The sequence below is a fragment of the Mauremys reevesii genome, linkage group 2, assembly GCF_016161935.1.
Source record: "Mauremys reevesii isolate NIE-2019 linkage group 2, ASM1616193v1, whole genome shotgun sequence".
Lineage (NCBI taxonomy): Eukaryota > Metazoa > Chordata > Testudines > Geoemydidae > Mauremys > Mauremys reevesii.
The window spans coordinates 241213615-241241305 of NC_052624.1; the positions used below are offsets into that span (position 1 = coordinate 241213615).

General features: G+C 41.6%; 1 protein-coding gene across 1 annotated transcript in view; it reads left to right on the plus strand.

Moving 5' to 3' along the window:
• Positions 1–27691, plus strand: part of CNBD1 (cyclic nucleotide binding domain containing 1) — a 287700-nt gene that overhangs the window by 174741 nt on the left and 85268 nt on the right. Inside the window, exon 7 of the mRNA XM_039521942.1 lies at positions 19021–19155. Within this exon, the coding sequence (XP_039377876.1) occupies positions 19021–19155 (135 nt within the window). The remainder of the gene's footprint in view (positions 1–19020; positions 19156–27691) is intronic.

Here is a 27691-nt window from a genome sequence, read left to right on the forward strand (position 1 = left end):
TGTAATGATTTATTTGTTACTTCAAATTATATAAACCATGCAATTACATGTGAAAGTTTAACCTCTCTTTTCTACCTATTTCACAAAAAGGAGCTAACTGGTTTAGGACAAATTTGTCTTATAAAATGTTCTTCCTAAGTGACCAGTTGACAAGATTGCCTACCAGTTGTTCAGAATGCTTGTATGTGAGTTACTGCAATGAGATATTTAAATTTTCAAATCTAGAGGTTTGTTTAAGAAAAAAGTGATAGATCTTTTAATACAGCAGCATTTGGTATTGCTATAATTGTATGCATGACCACGGAAGGTAAACTGAGTTAATCATACTGCAGTTATACTGTCAGTGTTGTGGGAATAATGTGAAAATTATTTGTGAGAAAATTGGAATCTCCTGTCCTTCTTGCTGTATAGGTTGAATCATTCAGATCGGCACTTAGAGGTTTGGGGAAGTTATTTGATTTTTTGTGGATGGTCTTGTCACTTACAATCACTTACAAGAAGTTTACATCAGCCTGCTGGGATTGAGGCAGTTAGGTTTACCTTTCAAGCATTTTAAGTATATTGTCTCTCATATCGCTTGTCTCATCAAAACAAACAATGAATGAATTACAAATGCCTTCAGGATCTAGAGCTGATGCCTTGCAAAAAGGGGTCATTCCGAATTCCTTATGCCATCCCACTAGAATAAAATAATTGACCTTGAGCAGAATGGAAGGGAGGCAAGATCAATTCTCCCTTATTCTGTCCACTCTAAATTGAATCTTTCTGACAGATTGCCACAGGTGTGCTAACTGTTTACTCAGAATATTAGGAAAAGACCCCTTTAATGTGTTTGGTGACAGTCCTGGCCTTTGTGTCACTGTAGGTAAAGTATCATGCCACTCACCCAATCCAACAATTGTACTTTGTTAATTATTTAAATGAGAATCATTGCTTATCCTTTTGGCAGTGCATTTTATGCATGGACCCTCAGGATTGTCACTATTTACTAACAAGAAATTTCATTTGGCTATTGTCAAGTGGATCAGAAACTTATATAATGTCCCAATATAAATCTGAAACAAGTGTGACGTGAACCATGGAGAATGTGATAGCTTCCCACTGATTATGATAGGCGTGTTTATTCTCAGTCTGTTTTGTCACAGGTCTTTCCATTTCAGTGTATTTTCTCTCAGAGTAACTTATCAAGAAGAAAGAAATATTTAGCACCCTACTCATTAGTATGGCCATTTGACTTCTGAATAAGGGAACTGTTGCTGTCAGGAGTTTATGAACAACAGGAGAGAGACCATTTGTTCTAACGTTCCCTTATTCATAAGCTAGACTCCCAGATTTATGGCTCACAAAACCAACATATTTATGTAAAAAAATGGTTTGGTTGTCAGGCCTCTATTAAATAAAGCCATTGCTTCTGGTAACTACTTTGCTGAACTAATTTTAGAGTACTAGTTTCAATGTGTAGTGCAATGGACTTTATCTAGTATGTGCTTTCCTTGCTACAGATTCAGGGCCGGATTAACTTTTTATGGGCCTGGCGCCAAACATCTTTGTGGGCCCCCATAGAGGCAATGGAGCATGGCGTGGGGAGGTCAGTCCCTGGACTGAGGAGCCAGCCAGAGGCAATGGGGCATTGCATGGCAGGGGCGGCCTCACTCTGCCCAATGCGAGGGCACTATTTACAAACCAGCAGTTGCCAGATGCACAGTGGCCTGCCCAGCCCTGTACTGCCAGCATGCCCCTTCCCCTCAGGGGTAGGCCCATGCCACACCACACAGCCTCCCCCCCACAGCCCAACACCCCCCGACTCCCTATGGCCAGAGGCCCCCTGGACTCACTATCCTAGCACTCCCCCCAACCCACCCACAAATGCACAGCGCCCTGCACAACACCACCCCTGCCCACAGCCCCACCACAACTGCCCAGCACCCCCCCACACACAGAACCCCCACTCCCTAGTGCCCCAACACACACACATCCTCCCTGCCCCTTCACAGCCCAGCACCCCCCCATACTGCCCACAGACCTACTCCCCTAACCCCTGCCTCCAGCCTTGCTTACCGGACGTGCTGGGAGGCGACTGTGTCTGCTGGGATGAGCTGGCAATGCAGCCAGGTCTGGTCCCAGGGCTGGGAATCACTCCATCCCCTCGGGAGTGGTGCGATCAGCCAGGCCAGGACCTGCCCCGGCCAGGGTCCCTCAAGACGCACTTGCCTGGAGGGGCCCAGTCAAGCCCTCCACACTGTCTTCCCCCGCCACACACACACACACACACACACCCTGGCTGAGACTGGCCAGGCTTCTGCACCAGTGCCAGGCAGCTCAGCTTCAGGGAGACAGGTGGGTCCCCACAGGTGGTGGAAAGCAGAGACTCCTCAGAGCCAGAGGGGGGGGAGGGTTAGCTCAGTGGTTTGAGCATTGGCCTGCTAAACCCAGGGTTGTGAGTTCAATCCTTGAGGAGGCCACTTAGGGATCTGGGGCAAAAAATTGGTCCTGCTAGTGAAGGCAGGGGGCTGGACTCAATGACCTTTCAAGGGAGTTCTAGGAGATTGGTATATCTCCAATTATTACCTTTTTTTAGGTGCACTGGAGTCTGGCCAGGGGGCTGAGAGGAGCAGTGTGGTGGGGGCAGGGTGAAGAGAGGAGCCTTCGGCCAGCTGGCACGCAGGCCAAGAGGAGCAAGTGGTGGGCAGGGGGAGCCAGCAGGGTCTCGGGGCACAGTGCAAGCAGAACAAGCCCTTCTGAGTATGGGCCCAGCTCCATGAAGCCACTGGAGCCACTGTAAACCTGTCACTGTGAGATTTATGCTTGCAAGATGCATCCTTTTAAAGCAGGACATCATACATTTATGAAAGTTATAAAGAAGCTTATCTCCTCTTGGAAACCTTCTGATATACACTTAATGCCTGTCTGTGCTTTTCAAGGTACTAATTGAATTTCTCTTTGTCAGTCAGCTTCAAAAATGTTGGAGATGGCTGTCATGGAAGGTTGTTTTTCTTAGCTGTAACTTAAGCATCCAGCTACAGTTTGTTATGCAGTATATTAAAGCACAGAGGAGATATTCTTTCCCAACTTTGAATGCATACCAACTGATGCTACAAAAACATGGCCCTAATGTTTAACAAAGATATTAAAACATTTGATGATAATTTTTGCCTCTATAGCACCTTTCACCATAGCAGGTCTGGCTTCAGGTTTCTTGCTGCCCCAAGCAAAAAAGAAAAAAAGGGGGGGGGGGCAGAGTGCCACCACCGAAGCAAAGGCAACAACAAAAAACGGAGTGCTGCTGTTGATGGGGGAAAAAAACCAACACAACAAAAACCTGAGTGCCGCCCCCAAAGGGCCGGAGTGCTGCCCCTTGAAAAGTGCCACCCCATGCACATGCTTGGAATGCTGGTGGCTAGAGCTGGCCCTGCACCATAGGAACGTGAAACCTTTTCCTGTTTTAATGAAATTAGTCTCACAACATTCCTGTGAGGTATGTATGCCCTCCATTTTACAGATTGGGAAATGGAGACACACATAGGTTCTGGTCCAAAGTAGACTCTAGTTTTGATTATACTGAATTTTGGGTGTCCAAACTTAGGGTATGACTACACTGGAGCTGGAAGGTGTGAATTCTAGCTCAAAGAGATATATCCACTCTAGTTGCGATTGAGTTAACATACTAAAAATAGAAGTATAACTGTGGTGCCATGAGTGGTGGGAGGGGATAGCCACCTCATGTACTTACCTATGGTCTCAGATGAGATTGTACTGGGGCTCCTTGCACCATTGTGACTACACTTCTATTTTTAGCTAAATCAGAGGTACCACAGGTACGTCTCCTCGAGCTGGAGTTTACACCTCCCAGCTCCAATGGAGAAGTACATGAAACATGTGTGGCCCAACTTTCAGAGAGGGGGATGGCTCCTGACCAACTCTCAGGTCAGGATTCCCTCCCCCAGAGTCCAATGGCTGTTTCCTTTGTCTTCTCAGGTGCAAAGAATGAGATGGGCGAGAGAGGGGGGAGGAAGTCTTGGGGTGTTTGCCACTACTTTTTATAACTTTAGTCCCTCTTTGAAAAAAGCATTTTCAGTTGAGAACTGAGACAGGGTTTGGTGAAGGAAGGAGACCTCATGCTGTTTGCTAAGACACAGATCTCTTTGTCCCTGCCCCCCTATCTTGCTAAGAATGGCCACTTGATAGGTGATGGCCCATCAGCTTTATTGATACCTGGCTGGGGCATCAGCTTGCCCTTTGTCTTTGAGAAACTGGTTTAGCCATTCCCCAGACTTATATGGGAAACCCACTCCAGTCATGAAGCATAGAATCATAGAATATCAGGGTTGGAAGGGATCTCAGGAGGTCATCTAGTCCAATCCCCTGCTTAAAGCAGGACCAATCCCCAACTAAATCATCCCAGCCAGGGCTTTCAGCTTAGGTTCATAACTTTATGCATAATGTTGCTACCTGCATTTTACCATGATATTATTAATGTACAGGTTACAGGTTTTCAAATGATACTTTGCAAGGCTTGCATTGTATAAAGATTATTATAATAGTGTGCAGGGTGTGAATACAGGTTTGCATTCCATCACCCCCACCCCAACCCACCCCACCCAGAGGCCAAGAAGCATAGCGATTCCTAGTTCCTTTTGTTTGGATTTTTTAGTCCCATCCTACCATGTGCTCTGAGCTGCAAACTCAGCTGATGGGAGTCCACCTGCATGACTCATCTTCATGGGGAGGAGAGCAGAACAACAACAAGAGTCTTTCATTTTTTTGCTGACCATTTCTCAGCCCAGATGTAGGGAGTTCCCAGTTGTAAGATCCACCCACAGCCTGTATCAATGGGGCTTCTCTTTGGGAAGGGGTGTAATGATTTCTGTAGAAGAGTTTCTCTTCATGCTAATTAATGTCCCTCTCCTGTATGGCCTTTCATACAGTCACAATACAACTGCTTAAATATTACACTGTAATATGGGACACAGATAAGTAAGATTAATTCATGCAGTAACTCAGAAGCATTCAATAGCGTCTAAACACTAACCACTTTCTTATAATTCTAATATCTATTTTATCAATATTAACCCTAAAGTAAGCCAGACAGATTCCAGCTGTGTACCTGTTAGTGTCCATTTGAGACATGGGAACCTTGGCATGAGCTGGTGCCCGGTCTGCTAGTGTCACAGAGGCATCCTTCATATAGAAGGTTTCAGGTAGAGTATCTTTAATACCCAGTATATTTAGAAATGTTAATTCCTTTATCCTCTAATGTGGATAAATGTAAAGTAATGCACATTGGAAAAAATAACCCCAACTATACATACAATATGATGGGGGCTAATTTAGCTACAACTAATCAGGAAAAAGATCTTGGTGTCATCGTGGACAGTTCTCTGAAGATGTCCACGCAGTGTGCAGAGGCAGTCAAAAAGCAAACAGGATGTTAGGAATCATTAAAAAGGGGATAGAGAATAAGACAGAGAATATATTATTGCCCTTATATAAATCCATGGTACGCCCACATCTCGAATACTGTGTACAGATGTGGTCTCCTCACCTCAAAAAAGATATTCTAGCACTAGAAAAGGTTCAGAAAAGGGCAACTAAAATGATTAGGGGTTTGGAGAGGGTTCCATATGAGGAAAGATTAAAGAGGCTAGGACTCTTCAGCTTGGAAAAGAGGAGACTAAGGGGGGATATGATAGAGGTATATAAAATCATGAGTGGCGTGGAGAAAGTGGATAAGGAAAAGTTATTTACTTATTCCCATAATACAAGAACTAGGGTCACCAAATGAAATTAATAGGCAGCAGGTTTAAAACAAATAAAAGGAAATTCTTCTTCACGCAGCGCACAGTCAACTTGTGGAACTCCTTACTTGAGGAGGTTGTGAAGGCTAGGACTATAACAGCATTTAAAAGAGAACTGGATAAATTCATGGTGGTTAAGTCCATAAATGGCTATTAGCCAGGATGGGTAAGGAATGGTGTCCCTAGCCTCTGTTTGTCAGAGGGTGGAGATGGATGGCAGGAGAGAGATCACTTGATCATTGCCTGTTAGATTCACTCCCTCTGGGGCACCTGGCATTGGCCACTGTTGGTAGACAGATACTGGGCTAGATGGACCTTTGGTCTGACCCGGTACGGCTGTTCTTATGTTCTATGCATTTCTAAAGGGTGTCGGATCTGTGAGAGGAACGAAATATCCTGCAGATATTCAAAACGATGCAAAAGAAATTTCTTGAGTTTTGCTCAAAAGCAAAACTGGGCCAAGCCAGTGAATTCATTGTTAATTTATTTATATTACAATAGTACCCGAGACCACAAATTAGTTTGGGGTCATATTGTGCTAGGTGCTGTACAAACACAGGGTGAGGCAGCCCCTACCCTGATCAACTTACAGTCTATATAGATGAGACAGACAAAAGATGGAAAGAAGGATGTATTGTTATATCCAATTCTGAGAACTGAGGCAGAGAAAGAATGCATGATTTGCCCAAATTTGCCCAGAAACTCAATAGCAGAGTCTGGAATTGAACCTTGATCTTGTGAGGTGCAGTCTAGTGCCTTAAGCACAAGATCATCCCTCCTCTCTTATGAATTTTTAATGTTTCCTATTTACAATAAAGAAACATAAATCCCTCTGCAGCACGGATGGTGAGGAAGGCTTTGCATGCTAAACCTGGCCCAGGTTTGCATAGTGAAACTTTCAGTGAAGCCTGGGCTGAGTTTTAGATTCATTACGAATTTTAAAAAAAGATATTTGGTTTTATTATTCAAGGTTTTGCATAGTTTTACTCTCTATAGTTATAGCAGTCCCTATTAACTGAGGGCATGCAAATTCTAAGTTTAAGAAAAGCAACAGAACTAGAATATGGAGTCCAAAACTGATGAATTTCTGTTTCTTCACAGTCCTCCTTATAGCTTAAAAAGAGCAGAATGTTTGTTTCTGGTGCTTTTAATATTAAGTGGGGGGGAAAGTCCCTACATTGGGAATATCGTGAATTTCAGCCTGAAGCAAATACTTCCAACCAAGTTATGACCTCCTGAAAATAGATGTTTATAATAGAAATGCTAATAAAGACTTTATGCAGAAATACACTTGAAAGAAGAGAACATTTATACAAAAAAATTTATTTGCCTTGTCATTTTCAGTGTTCCTTTAGCTATTATTTAAGACATTCATGTCTGAATAAGAACTCTTTCCCTCCCAGCCTCCTGATCCTGCAGAGAAATGGGAGTTCTGTGTCAAAATCTGTCATAAAAATGAGTGTGAAATCACCAAATTGGCATTATTACTTCGCTGAAAGTTTAAGATCTGATCCTGTGGGCTGCTGAATGCCTCAGTTCCTATTGACTTTACATATCAAATGGGAGTTATGTTCCCACATTGCTGGTAGTTGAGGGCACTCGAAATCTCAGTGGATTGGGTCCTTGCTTCAGTAGGAAAAGACGATGAACTGGGAAAAAGCAAACCCATCTTTAACAAAAACACCATCAATAATGAAAATGTGACTAGAAAACCACTATGGAAAAGCAACTGAAATGTGAATAGGTTTATGAAGAATAAAAATAATAAAATATACCATATGGAAGTCACTCTGACTATACAACAGCCTGTATATTATAAGCCATAATCACTTTCAGTTGCTTTTGTCTTATGAACAGTTTTGAACAAGTGCCATGATTAATAATAGGCCCTATTTATATAGAAATATCATTCATAAATAAGAGCTCCACATTTTGCTATTTTATCTGCAAAAATGCAAGCTGATAATGAAATGCTGATTGTTCTTGGGATTCTGTCTGTTTAAACCACAGGTTTTTGTTATTGCCCATATGGCACAATTTTTAAATAGTGTCAAAAACACTGCTTCATATTCAAATGCAACATGCATCAAATGGTTAGAAATATGTAAATTGATCTTATCTCACTGACACTTTGCATCAGTATTTTGGGATAAAATGCTTGAACCATACTTAACTAATACTTGAAATTTTCTGTTTGAAACTGACATTGTTATTAAAGTTCATTTCCAGTTGTGAGTTTTTAAAATCAGGGTACCGATTTTTACAGGCAACAAAGTAACTTTCACACTCCTGAAGTCACAAGGGGAAGCCAGTTATTGAACAGCTAGAGTTTTACATTTTTAATATTCAACATTTCTGATAGTGCCAAGTAAGGACAGACCTTTGGCCTGTTCTTTCCTGTAATGTTAGAAAATGATGCCACAAAGTCTGAACTTCCATATGTCTCTGTTAAAGTGGATATATCTTTTAAGATCTTCAATCTAAGCAGGTTGTAAGCTTCGAGCAAAATTATTGCGGAATCCTGCCATTAATTTCTTCTTTCTGATATCTGCACACTCAGCACTAGTAACTCACATATATATCATGGATAGATTTCTAATTTCAGCAACACATTATAGGCTTATCATCAACTTGAATAAAATTAAAGTGACTGAGGAGCCATTGAGGACATAATTTTAATACATCAGCCAAGATAAACAGTAAATTGAAGTCCCATCTGCGTTATGGCATTGGGCCAAATATCATGTTTGCACCTGCTGAGTAACTGGAAAACTGTTTCCATATCATAGGGGGCACATTCATCCTAACTTAAAAGATTCACACAAGACAGCACAATCAAACCTCCAGTATGGCTCTCTGCATAGGTTCTGGATGGAGTTGCTATGAATGGGTCCCTTTGTCTGCTTTGTTCCACATACTATGGAGGGACAATTAGTACCATCTCTGATGTGGCTGCAATGGATGGAGCCATTGGAAGTGAGCCACAGATGCATTCAGTAGCTAAGGAGCCCACATAGGTGGCTTGGAGGCACTCTGAACAGGTATTCTAGCCTGAAGTCTGACATAGCAGCTATGGAGGGTCAGAAATATAGCTCGACAGTCAGCCTCTGGGATGGGCAGATTGGTTTCTCAGGGTTTATGTAAAGGTAGGGGGTACACCTCACCTACAGTGATTTGGAAGGAGGAGTGTGTGTATGTGTATGTATATACTCCATGTCTGTATGTGTGTATGTATATATAATTTCTATACATGGTGGCAGCACTGCTTCTAGTAGTCTGAAGAAGTGATTCCAGCTCTTCTCAGTGTTTGAGAATGTGGGATACGATAACGCTTATGTTAAAGAATTCTCCAATTTTGGTTTGTGGTATTTTGTGCTCTATTATGCACATTAATTAAATGATGGACAGATTCTCCAGCTACGTGGTGCCTAAATGTGCATGCTATAAGATAAAGGCACATTAGGAAGAAAGGGGAGGAAAATAATTTCCAGGAAGCACTGTAAATCTGTTAGCCACAGGCAATATTGAATACAACAATGAAACCTGACAACAAATCCATTAACTGGAGGAGAGCAGATCTTAGAACATTAAATTATTGAGTGGTTCTGCCTTTGGATAAGCTCTGATAATTTTAAAAGTTTATAACTTGTTGTGCATTCTAAACCGTTAAAAAATATACAAATTTGCTCATGCCTGTATTTGGAGATAGAATATCTTTGTCATTATTTTTCTTTTAAATTAAAAGTATGTCTATACGTGCAGTGCTGCAGCGATGCAGCTGTACCAATACAGCTGGGCCTGTGCAGCACATCTAGCAAAGATGCTCTATGCCGATGGGAGAGAGCTCTTCTGTTGACATAAAAAATATACCTCTGCAACTGGCATAAACTATGTCGGTGGGAGAAGCACTCCCGCTGACACAGCGCTGTGCACACGGATGCTTATGTCACTCAGGGGAGTGAAATATTCACCCCCAGAGCGATATACATGTTGCCAACATAGGCTGTAGTGTAGACATAACCTTAGTTTGTTTTTAGATTCCACCAAATGGGTATAGGAGTGATCAGTTTGCTATTGTACACTTGGGAACAAATTCTGCCCTCTTTCCTGCTGGTATGGAGGTCCTCTGTAGACAGTAAAACTGGTGGAATTCTGTATGCTCGGGAGCAGAATGCAAGGAACCCTGTATCCTACCATGGTATGAGGGGGTCTACTCCTGCACTGCTGGGGAAGGAGACCTGGGCAAGCTAAGTGGAGCTGGACAAGAAAAGGAGTAGGAATGAGGTTGGTGGATCTGCAACCATGTGGATATGTAACACTGTCAGACCCTGCTCATCAGCAGGCAGGATTGAACCTGGGGCCTCTGGAGCTTAGTACATGAGCCTCTACTGCATGAGCAAACTCTTAGCCAAGACTGTAGATCAGACTCATTTTATCTCTCTTTCTAAATGGTCTCAGTGCCACTAGATGGGACAGAACACCACACCCAGAAGGTGTGTGGGTTACAGATACAGCAGCCAAATCCTTCCAGCTGATGTGAAGTGCGATGACCATAGGGGCAGCTGCATCACTAGAGTTATGGGAATGGCTATAGAGCAGCCTGTAGGGGAGGATTCTTCCTTCAGGGGCATTCCCTGAGCCAAGTCTATGTACTCCAGCTTGGTGTGGGGAGAAAAAGAAGGCCGTTGGACCCCAGTTCAGCAACCAACATGCCTGTTATTGAAGCCTGGGGTGGAGTTTGCAGAAATATGTTCTTAGGACTCCATTTGAAAATGAGGCATGCATCACCAAGTATCTTGAAAAAATCCTTGCAGTTTTTTTCCTACTTACATGGCGAAGCATACCAATGGAAATGAATTTGGAAATGAGCCTTTAGCATATTTACTGCTGTTTACAATTTAAAAAAAATGAAATTATTGGTGTACATTTAATCTTTTTACTACAGTTCCATTATAAACGTCATAACAAGGGGGAAATTTATTGGTGTATATTAAAGCTGTTTACTGATGTTCCTTTAATAAAGATATTATAAAAATAAAAGGGGAGAACGTCACTGACAAATATTCAATAATTTTTACTGATAGTTTAGAAAAAAAAGAATCAAAACAAGAGGCAGAATTCATGGCCATTGTGCTACATCTGTTTGATCATTTCCCAAACCTGTCCACTATCCAAAGAAGAAATCTGTCCTTTTCCTGTTATTAAGCAAATTCATTACAAATGTAAATGTCTTGTTTAATTACTGCTTCTTGTATATTGTATTTGTTTATCCCTATTTTAAAATATAAAAAGTAGAGAATATATAAAATGTATTAGTGGATTAAAAGCAAGGATTTAAAATATGCATATGTAAGAATAGCAGTGGGTGTTTGTTAATAAAAAAATGTGGTTTTCTTTAAGCTTTCAGTGATAAGTAATCAGTGCTTCATTTTCTTCAAACATATTTTGTTAAATCTTTGAGGGCTTTGAATCAAATTCCTTTGCCATAGATGTTAGATTATTTTATTTGAGGTTTGTATTTAATTACTATTTGATGGTATTTTTAATAATAAATGGTATACTTGATAACAAATATGTCAAGTTTTCCCTTCTTATAATTACTACTTCTTAGAAAGATAATGCTGTCATGGAGCAATAGGGATGTGCCCTGCTTTAGATTTTGAGGAAAGCATTGTAATTTTTTTTAAGAAGTCACTCCAGTAGCAGATGTTTTAGTGTGATTATGCTGAGGAAGAAGAGGCAAAGGGCTCCAGAGGACCTCCAACCAAATAAATTAATTATGGTATGCTGTAGCTAGTACTACTCTCATTGGTGCCAGTGGAGCTCATCTCTTGCCTGAAATGGGAATAGGATCAGAATCATAAGGTACTTGGCTAAAATGTTTTGGTTTGTCTGTGAAATTCTTCAACAGAATATTGCAGACCAAAGTGTAATACAGTGCATTTTCCCTAGGATTCCCTTTGGGAGTTTGTGGGATATGCAAGCTTCTCCCAGTGGGGAATAGTATTTTTCAGGAATATTGACTATAAAGCCTAACATGCCAATGAAGGATGACATTCAGTAGAGTGGTCAAAAATGAAAAAAAAATATAAATAACAATTTTTGAAAGTTTCTGAAATGTTAACGTTTTGAAGTTTTTGAACAGAACAGATTTTGAACATTTTCATGGATTTATTTTTACCAAAAAAATCAGTTGAAAAAATTTCACTTTTTTCACATCTCCTCCTCCCGCTCCTTTCCATGGTGGTACTAGTGAAGGACGAGGTCAGAAGGCGAAAACAACAAAAAATAAAACGTGAAACTTTTTTGGTTTTCAGCAAACAGACAAAAACACAATTTCAAAATATTAAAAATGTTTATGTAATTTTTGCTCCTGAAACAGGTCGTTTTCTGAAGGAACATTTGTTCAAAAATGTTTGACCAGCTCTAATAGGCCTTGACCCTTCTCTATAGAAGGCAATGGAAGCAGGATCAAACCCACACTCAGGATGTGAAACCAGGACTGTCAGTTAACTACTTCAGATGTGGAGCATTATATAACATTCCTCTTCCATACATGCAAGAGAAATAAAATGAAAAGAGATGAGATTGACTAACCTTTATTATTCGTATAAAAAAGCTCATTTCCCTGATGAAGTGAAAAGATCCTTCCAGCTATTTACTGTGGAGTTTTAGCCTACTTAAGTTTCTTTGCAGACTGCATCATGTATGTGTGACGTTGAACTCTATATGTTTTATGGAAATATGCTTATGAGTGTGAATATGATGTAACTGGAATATGTTTTAAGCAAAAGGTCTCTTGTAAGGTATCATAACAAAGGTTATAACCTACTGAATATATTCCTCCTATTTGTATGCATGTATCATTCTTGTATCTGAAGCTAGAAATATGAAGTATAACTCTGAGGTCCTATTGTAATTATGCAATGTGTGGGCCATTAATGGTGGTTTAGAATCTTGATGACTCCCATTGACTAGGACAATTGGTTGTAAATGGTTTATTTACTTGCAAACCTTCCTGTGTACATGTGGGCCAACCCAGGAAGAATGGAGACTAGGGGTCTTACAGTGAAATGTGACCGTGTCACATGATACTGCAATCCATCTTAATCCTTGTACTTTTCCATTGATGAGGCAGGGGTGGGGACAAGCACAGACAAAAGATTCCCACCTTGTGCCAAAGCTATAAAAGGGGGTGGAGCAGGATAAAAGGGCTGACAGTCATGAGAAAACCCCTGCTTACCACCTGAGTTTTGCTGGAACTAACAAGGACTGTACCAGGGGAAAGGATTGGGCCCAGACTAGGAAGGAGTCTAGTCTGTGAAAGAAGCTTATTGGAACATCTTTGAGGGTGAGATATTTCTTAATATCTTAGGCTTAGACTTGCATGTTCTTGTTTTATTTTGTTTGGTGACTTACTTTGTTCTGTCTGTTATTACTTGAAACCACTTAAATCCTACTTTTTATACTTAATAACATCACTTTTGTTAATAAACCCAGAGTAAATTATTAATACCTGGGGGAGCAAACAGCTGTGCATATCTCTTTATCAGTGTTATAGAGGGTGGATAATTTATGAATTTACCCTGTATAAGCTTTATACAGAGTAAAGTGGATCCCATTGGGAACTGGCTCTCTGGGTGCTGGAGTTAGGTAATCTGCTAAACTGTTTTCAGTTTAATCTGCAGTTTAGGGGGCATGGACCAAACCCTGGGTCTGTGTTGCAGCAGGCTAGCGTGTCTGGCTCAACAAGGCAGGGTTCTGGAAGTCCCAAGCTGGCAGGGAAAATGGGCTCATCAGGTGACAGTCCCAAGGGGATCTCTGTGACCGAACCCATCACAGTATGGTCCTTTCCAAAATATTCATTTGGAAACCTGTTCTCATGGTCAAAACATTGGCTGTTCCTCATATACAGCAGCTCATTCGCCCCCTCATGATTATTGAAAGCAGTAAATCAAAATAAAGGGCCTAATCCTAATTAGGGAACAACCAGGAACATGAACATGAGGAAATCTTAATATGTCCATATGTATATGCAGCAAAGAAACCCGTGGCACCTTATAGACTAACAGACATTTTGCAGCATGAGCTTTCGTGGGTGAATACCCACTTCGTCGGATGCAAGTCATGGGTTCGGTGATGGGTTCGGTCACAGAGATCCCCTTGGGACTGTCACCTGATGTGCTGATGAGCCCATTTTCCCTGCCAGCTTGGGACTTCCAGAACCCTGCCTTGTTGAGCCAGACACGCTAGCCTGCTGCAACACAGACCCAGGGTTTGGTCCATGCCCCCTAAGCTGCAGATTAAACTGAAAACAGTTTAGCAGATTACCTAACTCCAGCACCCAGAGAGCCAGTTCCCAATGGGATCCATATGTATATGTTTCTGATGAATACAGCAATTCTACCACACTTTAAGAACTGGTAAACGGGGACCAAAGGGGGCCCTACCCTCACCTCCGTCACAGAATCGTGCCAAGTGCCATGGCTCTGCTCCATGAGGGGGAAGTCATAGAGTGGCCATACAGGGGGGCATTCACAACTTCCACCGTTTCTAGTTGCAATTTTCTCTGCAGCAGCTCAGAGGCATGGTGTAGGAGAAGGAGTTGGGGAATTGGAGGATGGCCTGGTGCTTAGCCTGGAAAACAGGAGACCAGGTTCAGTTCCATGCTCCACTACAGACTTCTTGTATGGCTTTGGGTAAGTCACTTGTGCCTAGATCCTCAAAGGTATTTATGTATTTGAAATCAATGGAAATTGTGCCTTTGAGAATCTGTGTCGAGCTCTCCCTTTCGGGATAACAGTATTTCCCTACTTCTAGAGAGGTTTTGAGGATAAATACATTAAAGATTGAGGTCCTCACATACTATGGTAACAGAGGTCACATAAGTACCTCTGCTAGACAGATGACCAGTGGGTCAGTGGCTGTGTGGATTGTGTACATGCATGACCATTGTTCCAGCCAACACCCAAAAGCATTAGTGCTTTACCCCCTGAAAGGGAGGGAATGTGCCAAACCCCAGGAAAAGGGAGTATTTTAGTAAGAATCAAGTGTAAGTAAATGACTTTTGTACTGAAATATTAATCATTTGTGGTTGGCTCATATGAGGTGCCGAACACGCTAATCTTCCATTACTTCTTTGGGATTTAGGACGTTCAGGCATACAGCCCCAAATCTTGGGAGGTAGGCACATAAAAACCTTTGAAGGTCTTGGCCTCAATGTCTTGAGGAGATGCTCACCACCTTATAAGGATCAGACCATGATTACTTATGTGTTAAACATACAAGTGAAGCTTGAGCCATTTAATAGGTGTGTGACAACAGAAAATAAATCTTAACATGCTAAACAGAAGCTGAAACTGCATCCTTGAATTAGCAAGTTAGTCTATGATAAAGGTCAGTAGCTGGATGTTTACAACCTCTTCACAGGTCACAATTTAGCTATGATTATGAGAGTGACAATATACACCCATTAAGCACTTCAGATGGTCAAACAAACATTTAATTAACCTCTGAGCTGATGCTGTCAAATTTTGGTACATAAAAGACCAATTTTACTTATCCCAGGTGTTTCTCTCAGTCTTTTTTCTGGGGGGTCTCAGGTTTTTTAGCAAGAAGGTGTCAGCTGATAACCGGGTTATTGAGAACAGCAGATAGACTCTGCATTATTTTCAGGAGTTGATGCAGTTTTTCTCTTTTTGGGCATGGGCATGCGGAATTTTTCACATTTGAAAGGTCTCTGAATCTTCAGGATTTCTGACTTAGAACAAAACTGAGGAAATTCAGAATTTTTTATGGAAAATGGTAATATTGTCAGGAGATTCTAGAATCTGAATGGTTGATATACTACACTGGAAAAAAATTCAATATACAATTCTCTGCTTTGAAGCCTGGACTTTTGGAAGTCAGACAAAAGTTGCAAAGTACAGGATAGTGAGCCATAAGTAAAATAGTTAAGTGGAGCCACAGAAAAATAGCTGCTACCCATATATCCAGGGTTACAATAATCTGTCATGATTTTGTGTCATTCTTTTGAAGGACTACTTAGGTAATGAATATGGGTTTGTATCATAGTGCCAGAATTTGAGTGCTTTTATTTCTGCAATGTAATTCTAACAGTTTGAAGACTAGAAGTTCTATGATATGAAAATGTCAGGTAGAAAGAAGGGCAGGTAACAAAGTGTTAGAACTAAGCAAATAATTTCCAACTAAGAATTTAGTCCATTAATTTAGCTTCTTTCTTTACTCGTTAGCAGATTGTGAATCCCAGGGTTTTTTTTTTGTGTGTGTGAGTAGTTTAGACTTTGGTTTGGTTGCATTCCATTTATTGTATGCATTTGATACTCGTATTCAAATTTACATTGTATAGGTTTAGAGGGGTAGCCATGTTAGTCTCTATTAGCAAAAACAATGAGGAGTCCTTGTAGCGCCTTTGAGACTAACAATAGCATCAGCTAAGAGGTTAATTAAAGGTTGTTTTGACCATCTGAAGTGCTTAATGAGTGTATATTGTTACTCTCCTAACCATAGCTAAATTGAGACCTGAAAAGGGGTTATAAACATCCAGCTACTGACCTTTATCATAGGCTAACTAAATGCATCTGATGAAGTGGGTTATAGCCCATGAAAGCTTATGCTCAAATAAATTTGTTAGTTTCTAAGGTGCCACGAGGACTCCTCGTTGTTTTTGCTGTAAAGGTTAGTTTTGATTGGGCCCATAAGTCACATGGTATTGTTCTTTTTAATTTGATAAACATAACTCCTGTAATTGAGGACAGGGATTGAAGAAACCACTAGGGATTTTAATCTCTTCAGAGGAAATACAGTAGAAATTTAGGGAGAGGTAAACAGAACTAGGGAATTTTAAAAATTGTTGAGACCTTTTCCTTTCTGGCTCACCAATGCATCAGTCTTAGAAAAAAGTATTTATTTTTCAATTACGAAAGATTTATTGAGTAGAAATTACATTTTCTTTCATAACACCCATACAAAGTTAGCATGTATGCGTTCACATTCCTGGCTGCAAACAGACCAGTCACATCATTTCTAGGTCACTGAGAGCCTGATTCTGAAACATTTAAGTCAATGAGAGTTTTGCTATTGACTTGAATGGGGAGCAGGATTGTTTTGAATGTGAGCCTTAATTTCCTTTATGGCAGGGGTTCTGGAGAGGAGTTTGTTAACCGTGGCTAAGTCTGTGAGTCTGTCATGGAAGTCACAGAGTCCGTGACTTTCTGTGACCTCTGATGTCTGCAGTGGCCAGTGCTGGCTCAGGGGCTGCACCGGTGGGAGTCCCGGGCTGCATGCTGCTGCCCCCTCCCTCCCTGCACCAGTGGGGGCCTGGGCCATCTCCCCCAGCACCCACGGCACCCCTGGACTCCACCCAGAGCATCCACAGCCCCCCCGCCCAAGTTTTAGTTAGGGGTATACAGTAAAAGTCATGGACAGGTCATGGGCTGTGAATTTTTGTTTACTGCCCGTGACCTGTCCATGACTTTTACTAAAAATACCCGTGACTAAAACGTAGCCTTAACTGTGGCCCTCAGCTACCTGAACAAGCAGCATCCCATCCCATATAAAATGTACCTGTTCTGGGACAAATATTTGAACATGCCAGTTTGAAATTTGCTTTTCACAAGCTAAAGTGCTGTGACATTTGTGGGAATCAAACACAAAAGGGATGTAAGCATGTCAAAATGAGCTAATGTTTATATTCAAGTGAATGCACTGAGGAATTTGTTTCTCAGTATTCTCCCAGCTCTGGTGGACATGGATCCTAATGTTTATAAGCTTCTGAGTCTATAAGCCTCAACATATATATGGCTGAAGGAATATTAAGGTGTTGCAGTTTAGTGTGATCATAGCACTGAAAGTAGAGAAGGCAGTGATGAGAATATTGTTTACTAAAACCATTTGTTGCCGAAGCATTCTTGCTGACTATAAAGACAGCAAATAGAATAGAAGATTGTGAATAGTACCATCTATATTTCTGAGACCATTTTATCTATTTCACAGCATTGCAATAACACTGACAGTACTTAAATTCCCAGTTTGCTGTAATTATGGATGTTTGATGACCTAGTACCCGGTTTAATTAACACTTCAAAGCAAGTCACTTTGAAGACTATTGTACAAACATGTTAAGAAAAGTTATCTTTGTTATATTATAATGTTACAACCATTGTTTGCAAAAGCAAAACTTACTAGGATTTAAAAAGGATTATCTATGACAGGCTGTCTTGCAGGGAAAAATACATTATCTGTCTTATCTAATAAAGATAGATGAAGGCTTTTCTACTTATTGGTGCTGAGCTTCTGCAAGGTTCTGAGCACCCTCTTCTCCAGCACAGCTCAGAGTTGTGGGTGCAGGATCAGGTGCTGTCTGTGGATTCAAATCAATTTGTACATTTCCCTTTTCGATCATTTCAAAATACATGCTAGTGTTACGCCGAGGAAATACAGAGTTATGTTAGTGCTAAGTGTCATTCAGGCACTAGACAGAATTGGCCTCTTGCAATGGGTTTAGAAATTCCCGTTTTGTTGCTCTGCTTACTTGCTGATCTGCTAATTACTAAATCTTCACCTACTTTAGTATAAATTATCACACTGGATAACTTGAACAGATATTTATTGTTGATTATTTTATCACTTAAATGGTAATGGAGCTTTTATCTCAGTTCAACTACATCACAAATACAGCGGGAAACATCCTCAACTGGTGTACAAGGGCACAGTTATGCTGATTTACATCATCTGTGGGTCCGGCCCATTAACTCTAGTCCACTTTCCTAGGCAATCTCCCACATTCTTTCCTGAGCTGACTTCTTGGAGCAGAAGACATATTCATAAGGCAGGACAGTTGAGCCCTAGGAATAATGCTTTTTTTTTCACAAGGGGTGTTTACAAAAAACACTGAATCAAATTGAACTTCATTACCATACTATTCTGCTGTACTATCGTTTTCCCTAACTGCCACATGATTGCATGTTTAATGCATAATGTATCAGTTGGTGCCAATGACTGTATCTTGGCTTTGCTTTCAGAAAGTAATATGATGCAAGACTGAGACACACTAGGAGTGACTAAATCAGAAACAGTTAGAGGTATAAAAAGTATTCAAAATTAAGTGGTTGCACATAAATTAACCTTTAAATTACATTTTTACCCCCATTTTACTGATACAGAGAGAAAATTAAGTCTGATACTTTTGCCTTTCTTTTTTAAGCTTATCAGAGGAAGTTGTTTTGGGACTCTGGAAACAGCCCCACCAAAACTGCCGCACATCCTGCTGTCCATCATTACAGAAGAAAACTGCGAAATTCTTAAAATTTCTTCCACAGATTATTTGAGAATAAAAGAGGTAAAACTGTGATACTATTAGAATCTTAGAACCCTTCTAAGGCAATAGTTTGAACATTCTTGTCTTCAGTGCTGTATAATTAAGTATGATCTATTTAATTTAACCATTTGATTAACTTGAAAATGCTCTAACATAAATATGTTTTCAGGTTTTTGAGTATTTGCACATAGAGGGCTCAATTTTACACCTTCTAAGGTTGAGAAGTGGTGGGCAGAGGGGTCAGCTACACTACCTCATCTGCCATGTCAGGAGGCCTCTACTTTTAGTGCTTGTCTTCAGAAGCAAGGGTATTTTCCTCTGCTCTTCTGCCCCAGGTGGAAGGACCAGATCTGTCAGTCTCAGGGAGGAAGCATGGCTACCACTTCTGTAATGAAATAAACACTCTCAAACAGAGGCGGCTCTAGGCATTTTGCCGCCCCAAGCACGGCAGGCAGGTGGCCTTCGTCGGCTTGCCTGTGGAGGGTCCGCTGGTCCCGCGGAGTCGGCGGACCTCGCGCAGGCACCTGCGGGAGGTCCGCCGAAGCCGCGGGACCAACGGACCCTCTGCAGGCAAGCCAACGAAGGCAACCTGCCTGCCACCCTCGCGGCGACCGGCAGAGCGCCCCCAGTGGCTTGCCTCCCCAAGCACGTGCTTGGCGTGCTGGGGCCTGGAGACGCCCCTGCTCTCAAAGTCATTCATCCTCCTGGCCGCTTCAACAAGGGCCTCCAACACAACAAAAAGCACAGCAGCAGATGATAATATAATAGGAGCCACGTAGATCAAATATTGTAAGCATAATCCATTGTGGTCATCTGAGAAGCATCAGATCAGAGAAATCCTGTTCTTGCCAAGCATGATCACTGCTATTAAAGATAAGGTATCCAATTGTGAAATCTGCTGTAAATATGGGAATACAAAAGAATGGCTAAAACCACAAAAGACTAATGATATGTGTTGAATTATTTGAATTAAACAGGAAGAATTACCTCTTATTAGTGGGCTACTATTCACATGTTTATGGAAACTAAGTTGTTCTACAACACATCAAGTAATAATGCAATAGCATATTGAAAATCAAGTTTGCTCACCGGGATTCCAGATGAGTTAAGAGCCAGCAGTTACTAAAGTTCATGTATCAGAAGGGTAGCCGTGTTAGTTTGGATCTGTAAAAGCAGCAAAGAATCCTGTGGCACCTTATAGACTGACAGACGTTTTGGAGCATGAGCTTTCGTGGGTGAATACCCACTTCGTCGGATACCCACTTGCATCCGACGAAGTGGGTATTCACCCACGAAAGCTCATGCTCCAAAACATCTGTTAGTCTATAAGTTGCCACAGGATTCTTTGCTGCTTTTAAAGTTCATGTGTGGTTCACTTGGAAAATTCTCTTTTATAACTGTTTACAGTTTACCCTTTCCACGCATAATCAAATAGATTAATGGAAAAGTCTGTACAAACAGCAAAATGTCCATCAAGATACGTATAGTCCTCCCAAAGTTTCTCATCAACCAGACTGTGCAAGAAGAACCGCTCAAGAGACTGATAGAACAGATAGGGGGCAGAAAATCCAGAACCAACTTCTCCAAGCAGTGTCTTGCTACTATTTCCGCAGGAACAATACCTGATTCCTCCCCTGTCTGTCCAAGGAGCTAGGACCTTTATCTCCCTCCTTTATTGTCAATCTGGTGTGCTGCTACCTATTGGGACTGATTGGCCATTGGCATGGTACTGTGTAGGTCATCATCAAAATGCTCCAGCAAAGTTATACTTTGATTAATCTCCTCCTGTGACCATTACCACTGTACAGTTTGATGTGACAGGTAAGCTCTTCCAATAAATAATTTGGCATCTGTGGTGAAGATCTTTTTGTCTTTTTCTCTGATTGAGTCCTTTTTTGAAATGGTCTGTGGCTGACCTCCACGCTGGAGGTTAGTTGACATTTTAAGGGACCGTCTTGTAGTGCAGGTCGTAGATGCTCTACATCTATGTACATCTATCTATGTACATCTACATATATGCTTGGAGATAGGATCATTAGAAACTGTTGGAGGAGCTGCATTTCAAGTCTAGCCCAAGTTAGCAGATCCATGCAGGACACCAGCAATCCAAGGAGGGTTGAAAGCACTTTGACTGATGAGGGGCCTTGAATCTCTCTGCTTGATTAGTTCTCTGAGTCTCATCTGAGAGAAAAGCTGTGTGCATTGATGGGGGGGAGGAAGGTGGAACAATTGTACCAGGCCCCTGAGCTCAGGTGGACCCCCAAAATGTCTCTGTGTAAATAAAGTGAAATGGTAGGGGTGAGGCCCCAGGAAACACAATGGGGTTAGGCCCCAAATTTATCTCGTTGAGCCTGTGCATTTTGGTGTCTACTGTGAGTTCCCTATTCCTGCCCCCAGTTGCTGGATGGTCTGAACTGGGATAAACTGGCTTTTCTGGGAGGTTACTTGAAAGTTGTGGGAATAAAAACATTGAACTTCAAATATGGTAGCCCTAATTCTCAGGTCCATGCAAGCTATGCTTAGTGAGCAAGCTAAGGGTAGAGACAAAGGCAACTTTATGCCATTCTTACACTCCCTTTTCTTTCTATCTCACTGATGCCCTCAGATTCTGGGGCCAGCTGGTGATTAGTCTGGCCCACAACATAACTTAGAGCAGTCACAGGGCTGCTGTAAATTGTGACTGGCTATAACAGTATGGCAAGGCCATAGTGGCAGCCAGGGATCACTGAAACACAGCAGCACTATAGCCATGTCCCTTCTACCTGGCGCTGGCCACTGTCAGAAGACAGGATACTGGGTTAGGTGGACCTTTGGTCTGACCCAGAATGGCCGTTCTTATGTTCCCCAGGACATGCCCCAACACATCATCTGTATCGAGGCTGTGATGGGTGTGGCCTTGACATGGCTACATAAGTTATACACCACCTAGGGATTCCCTCAAGCTGGTGGAATTTTCTTATGACCATATAAACCAGTATTATGCCATATTTTTCTCCCTGGAGTAGTAAAAGAAGATGGAGCAGGCCCAAAGGTCTGGCCTGTTGTCTTGTTCCACTTTTAGTCTTGAGGTTGCTCAAATCATGATGTCATCCAGCAAGTAATAGATGTGAATACCTCTTTGTCTAACAGCTGGAAACATGACTACTACAACCTCTGTGAATACCCTTTCTGGTGTGATTAAGCCCAACTTTAGAATGTTTCTGTACATGAGAGATCCTGGATGATGTTCTGTGCTAAGGCCTTATAAAGAGGTTCAGTTAAGCTTCTCTAAAGTCAGAAGAAGTCAGGAAATCAACCCCAGGAGCTGGTTACTGGTAAGCTTCAGGAGTCTTATCTTAAATTTTCTGCTCCATTTGTTTAGACTCTTCAGGCAGAGGAGTACTCTTATCCCTAAAAAAGAAGAACAGGAGTACAGACTAACACGGCTGCTACTCTGAATATTATCCCTAAAAATAGAGGAAGACTAGAAAAAAGATGGAATAGACTCCTCAGTGATGATTACTATTAATAACACATAAATGGTGATATTCTGACATTGGGACTGAATAGATACCTTCAGTAGCCAGTAAGTGTAATTGGAGCAAACTGTGATCATTTGGAGGAACGGCTCTAGAACTCTCTGTAGCTATTATTTTCTGTATCTAAACAAGGAAACAGCATATTGCACACAAGTAGTGGCTGAACTTTTGTTGTATGAGGCAGGCAAGGTACTAACAAACTTCAACAGGACTTTATTTTTAAAGTGGAAACCTCTTTACCAAGCTGCTGCTGCACCCTCTGTAACTCTCACTCAGCCTCCCCAACTCTTCCCCTCTCCTTCCTGTTTCCTGTCCTTTCAGACTCCCAACAGCCAGTGCTCCCAGTTCTAATAATTACAAGCAACATCTAAACACCACATTCCCTCCTCCCTTAAGAAACTCTCCCAATTAAAATAGACATTGTTGTTCTAACCACAGAAACAAATAGGAAACGACACTATACTATTGGCAGAAATATTACACTGAAAACACTGTAGATACTACATTACATAGTGTCTAGTCCAGACAGGTGGTCGTCTGGGTCTGACAGGCCATCTCTCAAGCCCCGGTTCCAATGCAATGTCCTGTTGTGTTGATACTACGGTGAAGTCATCCCATGCAGACTGGGTGTTGGCATAATCTCCTCTTAGTGTATAGGCAGGTGCAAGATAAGAAGCATTCCATACCTGCCCATCAGAAAGTCGATAGGTGTAAGGTCCCTTCTTCGCTATGATTTTAAGAGGAGCTGTGAATTTATGGTCCCCTTTGCGTAAAATTCTAGGTTTTCGTATTCTAATGAAGGAATCACTCTCAAACTTTGGTTCCTTAGCACCCCGCCACTTCTCTGTGAAAGCCTTATACTTTACTTGGTTCTGTTCAACTGTTTTTCTCACATCATCCTCGGTTGGGGCCTCAGCTTGTGCCTTTAACAATCCAGCAATGTTCAGTTTAGTATTCATCTGTTTCCCATGCAGTAACTCTGCAGGTGATCTTTGCGTTGTGGCATGTCATGTAACCCAGTATGCTTGCAAGAAATCAGTAGTGAAGGGTATCCACAATCACCCTTCCAGTTTAGCCGTTTGCAAACTCCCTTTCAAACTTCTGTTAAACCGTTTGATTTCCCCATTGGCTTGAGGGTAATATAGGATGACCTTCTGTGTAAAATGTTCCTCTCTGCTAGAAAAGTTTCAAACTCTAGGGAAGTAAATTCACTACCATTAACTGAAACCAGTTCTTTGGGGTTACTTTCCCTGCTAAAAACTGAAGAGAGGAACTTAATTACTGTAGCAGAAGAGATTTGCGATGTAAACGCTACCTCAGGCCATTTACTGAAATCATCTATTAAAGTGATGGCATAACGACAGTCAATTGGAGCAGTATTAAAGGGTCCTACAATGTCAATCGCCACTTTTTCCCATGCAGATTCAGGAAGAGGAACAGGCTGTAATGGAGGGGTACATGTCACTGCTGTCTTATCATGCATTTGACAAGTGACACAGGATTTTATGAGTGCTTCAGTTTGAGAGTCCATCTCTGGCCACCAATACAGATCCCGTAGTCGTTGTTTGGTTCTGACAATTCCTGATAAGTATCGTGTGCCAGGTGTATGAGTTTTGACTGTACTACTTCTGGCACAAGTAGCCGGTGTGTACTTCGTTGCACACAGCCATCGAGCAAAGAAGGTTCATCCCGAACTCTAAAATAAGGCAGCAAAACTGGGTCAAGGTTTTTAGGGTTACTGGGCCATCTCTTTGTCAGAAATTCCCATAGTTTTTGTTGAATTGGACACGCTGAACAAGCAGCTTCAAATTGTTCTCTTGTAACTGCAGTAAGAGTGCTTGTAATAAGCGCAACTACTACATCCTCATCCTCTGGTGGACCGTCTGGTGAGGGCTAAGGCAGGCGAGAAAGGCAATCAGCTACCACATTCTTGTTTCCAGGCTTATATTCCAGTTCATAATTGAAAGAGAGTAGTCTTGCAGACCATCTAGCAAACCGATATCCTGCCCTTTCCAGTCCTTTCAAGGTGAGCAACGTCGTCAAAGGGCTGTGGTCTGTGAGCAACTTGAATGTGCGGCCCCACAGGTAAGTTCTCCATTTTTCAGTAGCCCAGACACAAGCAAGTGCTTCTTTTTCGACTGTAGAATATTTTCTCTCAGCATTACTCAGTGTCCTTCAACCAAATGCAACAGTCCTCTCTGTGCTGTCCTCATGAAGTTGTATGAGGACAGCTCCAAGTCCATAATCAGAAGCATCAGTAGTTACAATTGTGGGCAATGCAGGACTGAATAGTGCAGTACTGGACTATGTACAATCAAGTCTTTCACCATTTCGAAACTAGCTTGTGCATCCGTTGTCCATACCAAGGTTGAACTTCTCTGTAGTAATTCTCGTAACGGTTCAATGACAGAAGCATAAATAGGAATGAATTTTGCGTACCAGGAGGGTAAGACGCAAGAAGGAACGTAAGGTTTGCAAATCTGTTGGAGGAGAAGCATTTGAAATTGCCAGGATATGATCTGGATCAGGTTTTAGTCCAGCCTGTGAAATTGTATGCCCCAGAAAGGAGAGTTCAGTTTGTCTAAATTTGCATTTGGACCTATTTAGCTTGAGGCCTGCTTTGCTGATGCAATTTAGTACAGACTGCAGGTTATTGTCACGCTCCTCAGTAGTATTTCCAAACACAATAATATCATCCAAATAGCACTGAACTTCATGTTGATTCTTCAGAATCAATTACATCATTTTTGGAAGGCACTTGGGGCTGATGCAAGACCATATGGAACATGTTTAAAACGAAATAGTCCCTCATGTGTAATAAATGCTGTGAGGTCTTTGCTATCTTCATGCAACATAACCTGGTGGTATGTGCTCTGCAAATCAAGAGTAGAAAACATCTTTGGTCCATGGAGTTCTTCAAATACTTCTTCAATGTGAGGAAGAGGATGGTTGTCAATCACAATAGCTTTATTTGGCTCCCTTAAGTCCACACAAAGGCGAATACCTCCACCCTTCTTCTGCGTCACTACTATAGGCAAAACCCATTCCGAGGAGTTAATCTCTTCAATAATGACCTTTTGAACAAGTTTTCTAAGTTCCTCTGAAACCACTTCCCTGACTGAAAATGGTAAGTGCCGTAATTTCTGTTGTAAAGGCATCACATTATTCCGCATTTTAACTTTATGCAGAAACCCATAAGCACAGTCGAAGTTCTCCTCTACCTGGTGTTGGATCCCAGCTGAAACAGTGCTTTGCTGTGAAAGATCTATTCATCCATTAACTACCCTGAGATTTAAAGCAGCCAATAAATCTCTGCCAAGGATAGGAGTGCCTTTGTGGACAATGTAGAACTCTGCAGTTACACAGCAATCACCAAAAGTAATTATTGCTGGCAGGCAGCCATGTACTGGAATACGGTCTTTCAAATAGCACACCAACTGAAGTTTGGGTTCAGTAAGAGGCACATCTTTAAAGTAATGCAAATAGATGGAATCAGGTAGTATAGATACTGCTGAGCCAGTGTCCAACATTAGCTGAATAGAGTGTGATTTGCCTGAGGGTATGGCGGAAACGTTTACAGTGCACATTATCTGTTCTGGAATATGTGCAGTAGTAGTTTTGTCCACGCTCAGCACAGTAACATTTGGCATTGTAACTGCATGCACCTGTTGATTGAACTGTCTACTGCGACATACTTTAGCAAAATGCCCAATCTTTTTGCAATGATTGCACTGAGTTACTTTTGCTGGACATCCTGTGTAGCTTGCAAGATGTTGTGGGGATCCACAGTGTAAGCTTTTACCGTATTTTGAATTTGCTGATTCAGTGGCTTTTCATTAGTTTTCCTCCTGCAATTGTTTGTCTGCAGAGATAGTGAACTTTTCTGCAAAGGAGTCACAGCCTGGACTCTGCCTCCTGTAACCCTGCTCATTATTTTGGCTTCAGCTGTAACTGACTCAATCTGAGTAGCAATGGTTATTGCTTTTTCTAGTGTAAGTTGTGGTTCTAGAAGTAAGCGTTCTCTTACACGAAGCCTGGTTGTTTTCTCAATGAGCTGGTCTCTAATAATCTCATCTGCCATATTCCCAAAGTCACAAGTTACAATCAGACTCCTCAGGGAAGCAATATACTGCATTATAGTCTCCCCTGGTTTCTGCTCTTGCTGGCAAAATCTGTAGCAATTAGCTACTACATTCACTTTTGGCACAAAAAAGATCTTTAATGCAGTGAGTGCAGTCTCATATTTATCATCTGCAAGGGGAAAAGTATAAAATATACGCTGCCCTTCTGCTCCAAGGCAGAGGATTACCAGAGCATGCTTTCTTACTTCAGAAATCTCTGTAGCACTGATTGCAAGCAGATAAGACTCAAACATATGGATCCAGGCAGTAAAAGCAATTGGAGGCTCACCTGGGCTTTGCAGAGAGAGTGCAGGTGGGTTCAGAGGCAGAAGATCCCACCCTCATCACCAAAATGTTGTACCAACCAGGCAAGGTACTAACAAACTTCAACAGGACTTTATTTTTAAAGTGGAAACCTCTTTACAAAGCTGCTGCTGTACCCTCTGTAACTCTCACTCAGCCTCCTCAACTCCTTCCCCCGTCTTTCCTGTCCTTTCAGACTCCCAACAGCCAGTGCTCCCAGTTCTAATAGTTACAAGCAACATCTAAACACTACAAATTCCAAGATACAGAGGATGCATTTTTAAATTGAAGGGGAGGATCAAGTTGTTCCACAGAGTATGTTGGCTGCCTTTATTTTTCATCCAGGTTATCTGTAATTTTTATTCAGTTCCTTTTCTGACAAACAAGAAAAAGTTACCTGCTAAAATGTAGAGTAAGTAATGGAGAGATTTGAAAAGATAAATTCCATACATTATGCAATTCTTCCTGTAATATAATAATGTGTGTTTTGTGCCCATCCTCCTCTTAGATTGTATAATCTTTGGAATGCTAGATGGAACCCGGGAAGTAATGGGTGTAACTCCAGGGTGTTGTAAATAACAAAAAGTCATGTTTACAAGATCTGGGTGGTAAGCC